The sequence below is a fragment of the Ruditapes philippinarum genome, unplaced genomic scaffold, assembly GCF_026571515.1.
Source record: "Ruditapes philippinarum isolate M1 unplaced genomic scaffold, ASM2657151v2 ctg19278_1_1_1_1, whole genome shotgun sequence".
NCBI lineage: Eukaryota > Metazoa > Mollusca > Bivalvia > Venerida > Veneridae > Ruditapes > Ruditapes philippinarum.
Window position 1 is genome coordinate 1 of NW_026854391.1, and position 13,623 is coordinate 13,623.

General features: G+C 31.0%; 1 protein-coding gene across 1 annotated transcript; it reads left to right on the plus strand.

The window, feature by feature from the left end:
* Positions 1-182: 182 nt before the first annotated feature.
* On the plus strand, positions 183-10,594 carry LOC132740026 (fibroblast growth factor receptor-like; the record flags this gene model as incomplete). The annotated part of the gene is made up of 7 exons (XM_060727881.1): positions 183-314; positions 1,844-2,053; positions 5,931-6,017; positions 6,587-6,673; positions 7,805-7,945; positions 9,341-9,427; positions 9,760-10,594. Coding segments are annotated over 7 exons (893 nt in total), but the record flags the coding sequence as incomplete, so codon positions are not given.
* Positions 10,595-13,623: the final 3,029 nt, after the last annotated feature.

Genomic DNA, 13,623 nt, shown 5'->3' on the forward strand with positions numbered 1-13,623 from the left:
CAATAAAAACGGTAATCTTTTCCGAAAAGTTAAAAATAGTCTTTACATTTTTAATCACTATTTTCAAAAGTTTATTCATTTCTCGGAAATTAATGACAAACAACTCATTTCACTTTAAAAGAGTAAGCAAGGTAATCTATTGATGTTTGCTTGATTTTACATGATATTATTATATTATTAAGGCGACACGGAATGGCAATGGATAGCACCGGAAGTATTAGCAGATGAAAGTGTGTTGTGTACAAAGTCTGACGTATGGTCGTTTGGAGTTGTGATTTATGAAATTATCACTTTTGGTGAAGTGCCGTATGCAGGTTTATCTATAATTTGCTATGAAAGTTAAGAGTAAAAATGTTAAGAAAAGTTAAATATACCTATTGTATTTATCTAAATTGGCGCTAGAAAGCATCCCTCAAATACTCATTACATTCTATCAGGTAATGCTAGATATCTTTTTTACATGAATGGCGACTATATCATTGGTGATGTTAACATTATGGAGAGCCAGTACGGCGAATATCTAGTTAGCGCCTTTTATGTGACTGTAGCAATTGGGTAACGCTGAATGTGCGTCTAAAGTCAGATTTTACCCATTTCGCAGATCTTCTCTAGACAGCTTCAATCTGATTAATTTGGATTTGACACTGGGAATAATGGTCAAACTTAAAATTCAAATTCGTGGTCTAACAAGCGTCTTAATTAATTAATATAGCCTTAAAGGATATTAAGTGGTCACTGTTTTGGTTTGCCCTTTTGATTGACGTGTTTATGTACGCGTTCCATTATAGATCATTTAGGAAATTTTGCAAATGCAACCACATCTAATACAGTTTCATAAAGGAATAGTAAGTTGATATGAAGTATTTCCTCCTGTCCAATGCTGTCCCGATCGTACTTATTTTCTAGGGCATTTAAGTCTTTTTGAAGGGTGTTTAATTGCGACTTGATGTGTATGTTAGGTATATAGATTTATCATCTGCAAATATGCAAATTTTTTAACTGGATATCCTGTTGGGGATCATTTATGTAATAAAGAAAGAGAACGGATCCGGCCATCGGCCCTTTGGAGCTTCTGGTCCATATAAGTGTTGACATCTTATACTATAATTATGCATTTTCAATAGAAGTTTTTCATGGCTCACCTTTTCAAAACCTTTACTGTGTGTGACGTATTTGTCAATTTCTTAATTTTAAGGTGTGTTATAGTCAATTTTTCATTATCAAAATTAATGACAAAATCTAAAGTGTAGTTTTAAAACCACGCAGAAAAGAAAGTCATTGAAGCTGAGTGTTCACAGAAATATACATGAAGGGATGAATGCCCCCCACCCCGTAAACCTTAAGCCAAAAATGATGCTGTCAACATCCAGTATTTGGAAACCAAGATTGAAAACTGATACTTATTGTATCGATGCACTTCAAAACATAATTGTTACTGAACAGTTATGTTTTAAAACGGGATAAAAAGTATCCATTTAGATTAATTGTTGTTTGCCTATGCCATTTGGTATCTACCTCAGTAGTGGTTTTACAGTATAGTAGTGGAAGCTTAGCCAGGGCAAACAGTTGGTAGGTCACGGAGTTTTATTTATTTTCAATTGCCTTTTTTAGTAGAATTCTAATATTATATCGGTTCGCCGTTATAATTATAATCATGCTTATCTGTATATAAATACAAAGAAAAAACGAATTGCATACACATGTTGTTTTAAGTAGCTTCAAAGCTTATGTTATAATCATTTCTTATAAACACATTGTAACATTTAAGATTTCTACTGCTCTCCCTCTCTCTCTCTCTCTCTCTCAAAATATTTCAAATAATGTTATATCGTACCTATTACAGGTTTGGAAAAGGAAAGGACTTTGCATGAGATATCGAGTGGAGATTTCCGGCTACCAATACCAAAAGGACAAGTACAATGTCCTGTTGAATTTTACAACACGATTCTTCAATGTTGGCATCAAATTCCGGACCATAGACTTACATTTGATTGGCTTTACAATTATCTTCTTGATTTTGAAAACGCTTCGGAATCGGAAATTCTCTCAAAAGGTTAAGTATTTGATTCCTTAAGACATTTCATTGCCAAGGGAAGATTTCAAATTATCAAACTATGTAAGAAGAATTTCTTTAAACTTCGCATGTTGTTATAATATGATAACAGAAACATTTTAAGCGAAAAAAAATTAGGGTCACCATTCTCTTTTTTGAGTTATCTGGCTCTAAATCAGAATTTTCTACTTATTTCAGGTCATTTAAAGGTCAGATAACTTACGTAAAGGAATTCTTGTTTTTTACTTCTGGATAATGTTTGTCGTTTGATTGTTGAATACATGCAGTTCCTTATATTGTTTCTGTAATAAATGAAAATAAAGGTACTTAAAATTCATAAAAAATAGGCCAATTTATAAGAAAAAATGGACAGGTTAAGCGAAAAAGTAGTGAAAAATAACCACTCTAAATTTGCATATTGATTTCCACGAAGGTAAGATTCATGAAAATAAGAAAAAAATGTATTGTTTCGCTTCATTGTAAATTATCTGCCCTTGAATTTAACGGAAAATTCCAATTTTAAGGGCAGATAACTCAAAAATGACACGGTGATCCCATTTTTACCGTTTAAAATGTTTCCGTTATTATATTCTAATTACATGCTAAGTTTAAAGAAATTCTATAGAACAGTTATAATTTTGTCTATATGTCTATATGAAAACTCGGGAAAACGTCTTTCTTCATTTATGTTAAATATATATAAACAGCGGACTTTTATTGTGCCCCCACTATAAAGGGGGGGATGGCATTTAGATTTACCCTTGTCTGTCCGTCCTTCCTACCGTCCCTCCGTTCTCTTTTGTGTCGCACGTAACTCAATAAGTATTTGACCTAGACTCATGAAACTTAATAGGAATGTTATTATGCATTGCCGTTGACTTAGTAAATCTTTGCAATTTTCAGCTTGTGTCGCTTGTCACTCAAAAAGGATTTGACATAGAGTCATGAAACCTTACGGGAATGTTGATCAGCATGTGTAGTTGTTCACCTGGGTATTTTTGTGTGGATTTATATATTATTTTAAGAAATATTGCCCTTGACTTAGTAAAATTTCGCAATTTTCAAATTGTGTCGCATATAACTCAAAAAGGATTTGACATAGAGTCATGAAACCTTACGAGAATGTTGCTCAGCATATGTAGTTGTGCACCTTGGATTCGGAATGTCGATTTTTCCAGTATTTGTAGAGTTATTGTCCTTGACTTAGTAAATACCGTTTCATTATGTTGTGTTATTTGTTACTGAAGTGCTTGAGTTAGAATCAACCAAATTTACAGGAATAATGATGAACATCATTGTAAAGCTATGCACCTGGGACTTTGCATGTGGATTTTGTCAGAGTTATTGCCCTTGACTAACAGTTGTATAAATTTGCAATTTTCATCTTATTCAGTCATAGCTCAAAAAGTATTTAACTTGTACGCCTGAAAGTTTACAAGATTGTTGGTCAGCATGTGTACTAATGCACCTTGGGGTTTGCTTGTGTATTTATTCAGTATTTGTAACGTTCTTGCCCTTTACTTAGTAAAATATTTTGAGTTTTCAACTTTTGGCACATGTAGTCTAAAAACTATTAAACCTAGAGTCATAAAATTGACAGAACAGTGGAGTGTGGGGACATCCGTGTCCTATGGACACATTTCTAGTTCGAATATACGTCGTTTCTATTCATTTGATTTTTACGAACTGTCTAACAACGTTTATAATTATTAATATAAGCGTTCTCATAAAATTAAATCGTTTGGTTTTGTCATTCTTTGATAATTTGATATTCCGCAATTATTACTTACCTAAAATAATTACAAGTTACACCACATTGATGACTATATTTTTGAATTACTATTGCGTGCGCATCGTTCGAGTAGTCATTGATCGTCTGGCCTCATCTTCTTTAAGTTTTTCTTTTATCTAGGCTTTTATAAAAAAAAACAAGCGGTAGTTGTTTTTTTTTTTCTTACCAAGAATTTTTATCTGAAAACATCCCTGTTATTAGGCATACAATAATATTTTCAAACTTGACACTTTGCTTTTTTAATCTAAGATTATTTATATTATGATAATCAATAGCGCACTAGTCAATAATTTTGTATTTGTAATAGTCTTTTTTGTTGACGAGGGGAGATACGTAAACATATAGACTTGCTGACATAGATATAACCGTTAATGAGTGTCTCTGGTTTCATTTATCTCATTTGTGCGACACCTTTCTTTAAATTCCGTCAGTTACTTTCATAACAAATAGTATAAACGGTTGTTTCTCGGTTTATGAAAAACATTTATAACTGATAATTTCAAAACAATACAAGAAAAGGCTGTTAACTGCATGTCTTCAAAAAAAAACAAATGAAAGATGTTGCCAAACAATATGTCAGATGATTGTTTTGATGAGAATATTTATTAATTAGAATATTTGAGATAATGAAAAAAATTCGAAACGCACCAACCAGTTTAGGTGTTACACCTTATAAAATAAGTTTTAACTTCCTATTTAAAATTATCGCAAGCATAGAAACAAAGTAAATCTAAAATAAGTCTAAAATAAATGTTAAAATACATTTTGTGTCTGTCTTACTACAATAATGCGGATAAGTACATCTTAGACTGGTATTAAAAAAATAAAAAAGAAGAACTGACGAGAGGGATATTAGAGAGTGAAATGGAAGAGCTGACGAAGAATTGGGTGATCCAAAGGAACATACCATTGTTAATTTAAAGACTGGTCATATATGAAATCTCGATTCAAAATAAAACAAGTTCTCTTCATTATTTTGTACAATTCGGAAGATTGAGGAATCTAAAATGTAGGTATTGTTGATAAATTTCAACTGCAATTTCTTGAATTATTTAAGATTTCAAACAGAGTACACCAAATTGTACGTTGTATCAATATCTGGTAATTATTCTTCTATTACCATGTAATGTACCACATTGTGGGTAAAAAGGTAAATAAGAAGTGGTTTGTATAGAACTACCTTATTGCTCTATAAAACAAAACATGAGCATGGGGTGTACTTACTTCCTATGTCCATGGCAATCTGAATATAATGTGGGTATGTCATGTTTTCTTTTTAGTAAGAACAGAAAACTGGAACTCTTAGTTTATTTAAATGTCTTCTAATTTCTTTAAACACTAGGATTTAATGACCAGTTTATACAAAACTGGTACAGTACTTGTTATAAAAAATAATGATAATTCTAGTCATTTTTTTTTTGTTAATTTTAAAAAGTTAACGAAATGTATGGAGAGTTGTAAAGTACTTCAATACATTAGAATCAAGCCCATTGAGAAGAGGTTAAATCATTGCATTTTTAATAATTTCTGATTGACGCGTGCATAATGGACAATAGGTTTGGCATTTTAGGTACATATGGCATGTTTAACGTTTTAAGGCGATTTCTCAATTGACAGTTAACTATTATGAAATTGAAGTTTCACATAAAGTTTTAACATTCCAATGTTTTTATGCATATTGTTTCTTCATTATATAATTTTCAATCTTCTTTAAAAAAAACTATTTTTCTAAAAGCCTTAAGTTGTTTGAATCAAATGAATTTTACTTGATATTTACCATAGGATTATAAATAGCCAAAAAATACATATTTCATGAGAAGATTTTATTGTTAAGATTATCATTACTTTTTAAGATAGCAATTCGAATTTATTTCAACAAAAACGAAAAATGAAATGCATTCTTCTTGTACATATGCAAAGGGATATATAGAGAAAGTCGTGAAGAGTCCTGCAGTTACATTATCCTTCAATCACATTGTGCTGAAAGTTGAACAATCGGTATTGTTTATTTCTTTGTCTTGAAGTAAAATTTATGTTCTAAATTATTGCAAGTACATCTGTTTTGTCGGTCATTTATTGTTCCAGATACACATATTGATCAAACTGCAAGCAACGAAAGTGTTGACATTACTCCAGGATTTGAGGTGAAAGCCTTGTTCTATAATACACCAGGTATTTGTAACAAATTTCATTTATAGTTTTTTTTTAAAATTCAAATAATTGTTTTAAAAGAATTGCTCAGAACTAGAATTAGAATGAAATATTTTGGTTAAAAAAAGGATTGTTTTAAAGCTGCACGCCTCCAGATAAACCAAAATATTTCAAGAAAATAAATTTTGAGAAAAAAGTACTGGGATTTTAAGAAAGGTAAAAAGATTCAAAATTAAAGTACTAATTTCTATGTTATGTGCGATTCATGACCAATTTTGCAGTATCTTTACCATATTTCTGCTGCGTTAGTAACGCAGTAAGGGCTATTTTTTGCATATTTCGAGCTGTTTTTGTTGATTTACATGGGTTTGTAATTGCTGTTTGCAATGTGGAAATTATAACTTTTTTTCACTTCACAATATTTAACTTATCTATGCATTTTCTCAATTTTCATGAAAATAGCATGAATCTGGAGGCGTGCTGCTTTAAAATGATATTTAAGCACTCTTGATATTTCTGTGTTTTGAAGTAAAATTTATGTTCAAAAGCATTGCAAGTACATATGTTTTGTCTGTCATTTATTGTTCCAGATACACATGTTGATCAAATTGCAAGCAGCAAAAATGTTGACATTACACCAGGATTTGATGCGACAGCCTTGTTCGATTACAGAGCAGGTATTTTTGTAACAAATGTCATTTAAAGTGTATTTTTAAAATTCAAACTCTTGTTATAAATAGTATTGCTTAGAACTAGAATTAGAATGAAATATTTTGGTTTGGTTAAATCACAACGGGTTGTTTTTAAATGATATTTAAGCACTCTTGATATCTTATGTAGCTCAAATGAAAAAAAGTTCAAACTGTAACACCCTGGTTATGGTTTAAGGTATTAGCACCCTAATGCATTACCTCCGCTTTGAAGAGTATTCAAATAGGCTAGAACTACTGTTAACTACATTGAAAATGAGGGCCATGGGTTCAATCCCCAGAAGGGTCAACTTTTTTTTTCTTTCTTTTTTTCTTTTAACATTATTTATGTATCTCTCATGTCCCATTTGGAAAGAAAAAAGTGTTTAATTTTGATTTTTAAATTTATATAGGTATTTATTGGCTAAATTATGCTAAATCTAGTAATAAATATGGTACCTGATATTTTCAAAGTGTAATATAATCAAAACTAGACGGTAAAAGTATTTCATATTTTACAAGATCAACCAATATACTTTTTTAAAAATTTAGGGAAACTTTGAAAACAGGCACTCATTTGGGTAAATTTTAAGAATTTTTTAAATTAGGCTCCCTAAGTAGAAAAATGGTCAGACACGTGGTAAAAATGGGTGGGGTAGGGTAACATTTTTATACATATTTCATAAATTTTAAGTAGAAACCATAATTTTGCTTATTTGGATTGTTAACTGAATGGTACTATTTGTTTCTTACCAAAAATTAATGGGAAAACATTTTTCATTAGAATGTTATTGCAGATTATTTAAAGGTTCCTACTTTCTAAAAAAGGGCCCTCATAACATCCTAGCTTGAGTTCAGAAAAGTGGCCATAACTTGATTTCCGTACGGTAAACTTTGTTTAAATTTTGCATACAGGTGTACTTTAAGGTATACATCTGACTTATGATGTCAATTTTTTAGTTCCTGATAGTGCCCATTAGGGTCCTAATACCTTAAATAACTAGTCAGAATAAATAAACTGATCCTGTTTTCCTTTATTTTTCTTAAGACGATCTCGCTTTCGTTAATTCATTATCTTATTAATGTTATATTAAATCTTAAATGTTTCTATGTGTACAGACGCTGATGACGAGATATCTTTTGACCCAGATGATATCATAACAAACATAGATCCAATAGATGCTGGTTGGTGGATGGGAACAACAGCAAGTGGAGAACGTGGGTTTTTTCCAGCAAATTATGTTGAAGTTTGTGCAAGAAGTACGTGACAATTATATTGTTCTTTCCTTTATTGCAATGAAGTCAATGATGTTAATAACGTAATACTATAATTAATCTCATTTCTGTCTTCATGTCGGTCATTTAATACTTTAGACCTACATGATGATCAAAGTACAAGCAACAGAAGTGTTGATATTACTCCAGGATTTGATGTAACTGCCTTGTGCGGTTTCACTGCAGGTATTTATTATGAATGCCATTTTTATGTATTTAAAATCGAACTGTAGAAATTAATATTCAGATAACGTTAAGATAACAAACATTTTGTAGGACAAGAATGGGATAGTTTGACATTAAAACTGACCGGGTATGAACAGTTAATATGATCATGTGTGTATTTAACATTTTATAAACATTCTATATCAACTCTGACATCAAATTTGGAAAATTCGTATCTAATCAGTTAGATTTAAATCATTGTTATTTTTATTCAACTCAACTCAAAAACATTTATTTCATAAAACATACAATATATATCTTTATATAGGCAGAAGACAAATAACTATCAAGATGTTGATATAAATGATGAATAGGAAATTATTTACGGTTGAAATACTGTTAAAAACTACTACGGGGTGCAATTAGCAAATACACCGACCATTCATTTGCTGTTTGAAAAAGTGTATACTAACTTTTTGTATAGAAATGCCATTACATTTGCCCGTTAAGATACACAATATAAAGGGAATGGATGCAGTTGCTACATACTTGTATTTAGTTATACTATCAAAATTATTGTACTAACAAGAAAGGGAAAGTTCATGGACATTATTTCCTAAATTGCCTTAATATTCGGAACACATGATACATTAAAGCTTTATATGATTTTTTATGAAATATTAAATAACCGTCAGGTTAGCTCAAAAGGTAGATCTTTGGAATGTGAATCGGGCGATTTGTGTCCGATTCCCGGACGATGAAGGTTACTTGATGCGATTGATCATCATGATTTTTTTCTACTGTCATATGCACATAACATCTACTCTGTCATGTACAGATGTTATCAGTACCCAGGAATGATATGGTGGCTTAACTGTGTTTTTTTAACTCTAAGTGGCTAACGGCTGTGATCAAGAGGGTGAACTATCTAATCCACCAATGAAATATAAAAACTTGATATAATCATATATACATTTGTTTTATGAAGAGGACGATAATTATATTATTATACTTGTATATACATCTGTCATATGAAGACAATCATAATGAAATACTAAACATAGGGTCAAAAGGTACACGATACTTCGATCAAATTGTGACGAAGTTTGAACTATCGGTATTGTTTATTTCTTTTTTCTTTTTTTTCTTTTTCTTTAAATCAAATCAACGTTCTATGATAAGCACATCTCTCTTATTGCTTATTTATTACTCCAGATACACATATTGATCAAACTCCAAGCAATAAAAATGTTGACATTATACCAGGATTTGATGCGACAGCCTTTTACGATTACACAGCAGGTATCTGTTTCACATTTCATTTTTTATGTATTGTTGAAAATTAAATACTAGTTATAACAATATTGCTTAGAACTAGAATTTGATTGGAATACATGGTATGATCACAATGGATTGTTTTAAAATGATACATACGTACTCTTGATATCCAATGTTGCTCAACTGAAAAAGTTCGCACTGCAAGACCCTTGTTATGTTTTAAATAACTAGTTTCATTAAATAAATTGATCCTATTTTGTTCTTTATTTTTCTTAAGATGTTCTATATTTCGTTAATAATTCATTATCTTATTAACTTATTTATTTCTTAAATCTTAAATGTTACAATTTGTACAGAGGACGATAACGAGATATCTTTTGACCAAGGCGACATCATAACAAACATAGATCCAATAGAGATCGGTTGCTGGATGGGAACAACAGCAAATGGAGAACGTGGGAAATTTCCAGCACATTATGTGAGAGTTTGTATAAAACATACGTGAAAACCAATTATATTGTTCTTCCCTTTATTGCAATGAAATCAATGCTGTAAACAATGCAATACTATAACTAATCTTGATTCTATCTTTATGTCGGTCATTTAATACTTAAGACCTACATGGTGATCAAAGTACAAGCAACAGAAGTGTTGATATTACTCCAGGGTTTGATGTGACTGCCTTGCGTGGTTTAACTGCAGGTATTATGCAGGTTATGAATGCCATTTTTGTGTTTTCAAAATCGAACTTCAGAAATTGATATTCAGATAACATTAACAGACATTTTGTAGAACTCGAATGAGATAGTTTGACACTAAAACCGACCGGGTATGAACACTTAATGTGATCATGTGTCTATCAAACATTTTATATACATTCTATATCAACTCTTACATCATGTTTGGAAAATTGTTAACTTATCAGTTAGATTAAGACGATATGTTTTTCACTCAACTCCAATATTTAATTTTATTGCATTAAACAATACATACAGGCTAATGAATGAGTGTAGGTTTAATACTAAATTTATTTAACGAGTTGAATAAAATCGTATTATGCGAGCCTCTGGCGAGTTCAATAAATCTAGTATTGAATCTACACGAATTTAATATTCTATTTGTCACATATATTAAATAAGGACGGTAAACTGTTAAAAAGAGTCATTTTTATGTGACGCGCCTATAGTGTAACGCTTACATGAGCGCGCTTTAACGCTATGTTTATAGCGCAAATGACGTCACGTCAAAGTGTTATTACACTGGTGTAATATCGTCTAGAGTAATATCGTTTTTATTTTTTAGCTTTACTACACTTTATGTGATTACTATTAATATATGTTAATAGCATGAACAATATATCTATCGGCAGAAGACAAAAAATATTAGGACAGAAATATAAAATGGAAAAGGAAAATATTTGACAATTAAAATAATGTTTAACAGTTAAATAAGGAAAGAAGTACATTTGTACTACAAGCAAGCAAATTAATTGGCCATATATTTTCTGTTTGTAAAGATGTACAATAATGTGTTGTATTCTTATGCCATTATGTTTGCGAAAAAATCTAAATAGTAATTAATTATTAATGTAAAAATCTTTACAGAGTCTGATAACTAAATATCTTTTTGTACGGGCGACATAATAACACACATAGAACCGATAAATGATGATTGGTTGACAGGGACAACAGTAAACTGAAAACACGGGTTGTTTAGACCTTATATTAAAGATTGTGAAATCACTGATGCTGAAGTAACAAAATTATAATAATGAAAAGATGGCACTACCGGAAAGACAATTGAAGGCATGCAATTGAAACAGAAACCTGAGAAAAAACTTTATGTTGAAGTAGCAATAATTTGCTCGTATGTCGTATATGTTAAGTAAAATCTTTCTCCCGTCTTTTATAAAAGAGAAAGCTGGGCTGGAAATATTATATATGATAGAAGTAAATGACAAAAATATTAAAAGTAATTATCTAATAAATAGCAACTTTGTCATTCGCAATGGGTTAAACAGACCCTGTGGGCCTAAATGTTAGGAAATGTCTTCCTGGTAATTCTTGTTACTTCCAATCAATATACCTTATATACCTTTCCTGGAAGCCAACTCGTAACTTTTCTTGCGATAAATAGGAAGCAGGCTTGTTTACATACTATGGAGTTGAAATATAGATTTTTCTAGAATTATTTTTATAGTTTTAACTTTTCACATATAATTACCGTCTTATAGTCTATGTTTTTTGTTTATATTACATCAATATTAAGGATATCATATATCGTTATTTCCTTTTTATATTTATAAAACAAGCCTGGTAAAGAAATGAACATAAACGTGTAACGTATTACCTTTACATGTAATTACATTGACATATACAGCAGAAAATGACAAATCAGAATTAAACGCATATCAATATTGAATTTATATACGCCATCGGGCAACTCATGCAAAAGTGTGCTAGTAATTTTTATTTTGGAGCATAATTAACACCATTCATGAAGATATGACTAGTTATTTTACAATAAATGTGTGAAGCACATTTACACGGGACTTCAGGTTTTAAAGTCCCATCCAAAATGATCTAAATGTTGTTTTTTTTACTTGCAGCTTGTATGTTTTAATTTCATATACAAACATTATAACAATTTTTGAGTCATATGAATTTATAGTATTATGTATTAACAAATGTTGTAAACTTACCGAGTCAATTGTAAGAAGAGTGGCTTTTGCAATCATCTACAGTGGAATCTCTGCTCACAACTGCTATAAATCAGCAAGACGGCACCAGATAAATTATCGGGTTGAACAATATGTTTTTATGCTTACGGAAGGTAACAGGATCTGACCCTCTGCGCATGCCTCAATCCCGGACATCGGCCCCCCCCGTTTGTACCCAAAAATTGGTCGTACCATGTTGTTAACACATAAAATTAGCTGGAGTAGTAAGGGTTTGCACTTTATTACTTATTTGATGGTCATTTAGACGGCTGTAAATATATCGGACATGGCATTAATCTTTTGAAAAGTAATAAAAAAATTCCAATAAAGCCTTATATTTTATCACACAAGTTCAACATTTTTAACACTCAAACCAATGAATCCTTGCATTTAAACATGGTTAGTATTTGATAATTATAGGGGTCAGTCTGTAGTTAACACAAACATGTATGAATAACTTCTGAAGCAAACTTAAACTAACAGTTATTTTGCATTTTGCCTCCTCTTTGGTGATATTTTAGTTCAAACTGCGAGATGGTCACATAAGCATGTTTTATAGATTGCACTTCACAAAAATTTACTTTATGACCGGACTGATGGTTAGCAAGTCATTTCTCCTACTCACAAACGTTTTACGGTTATTTCCTGGTAAAAGTTTCTTCTAACAGTATAGTTCATCTTAACAGAAATGAACCAAATATTAAAGAACCTTCTTCAAATCACGACTGACATCCTCTTATAAGCGTTCGTATCTACTTGAAGAAATAAATTTACTAAATTGGTCTTTATATCAGAAATAATACTTTGTTGATGGCCATTAGCAAACCTATTTTGCTACGCTAACATTGCAATCTTTTTCATTTTGGTAATAAGCTAATTTTGGTTAGATAATTTGGATATGATATACAGTATTGATATGAAACTAAGATTTGTAAATAGCTTGAGCATAAAAAAAGATGTAACAGTCATACAGTCAATATATAGCCAGTATTGGGTGCAATTTAACATTTTCTGACCAGAATCTGTATTGTCAGATGTGTATATACAGTTTAAGGTACTCGTATAAGTTACTTGAATTTCACTTGTGTTATTTGAAAACAAGATGTGTGAAGTGTGATCCCTGATGGACAGCACAAATCATAAATTTTACATTTGTGATGTAGATATGCAGTTGTAAGACACGCCCTTCGGGATTGATAGGTCCTTCGTTTGAGTTCAATCAGAAATACTGAGACTGTCATTTAACAAGAAATACTTTTGTTTCACTTCCCACAGCTGTTACTGAGAATCTTTATGTGTATTCTTCCGTGGCGCCTAAATATGGGATACAATTAGCATAATGGAAAAGACTTTTGAGTTATTTAGCATAATGACTAGATGTAAACTTGTTAAGTCTGTGAATGTGTCACATACATGAGTACCATTAGTTCATTTAATGCATTTCGGTTTTCTCTTTTGCAGCAAAATCTTTGAAAAAGTATTATATGTTAAGTGAAATCTG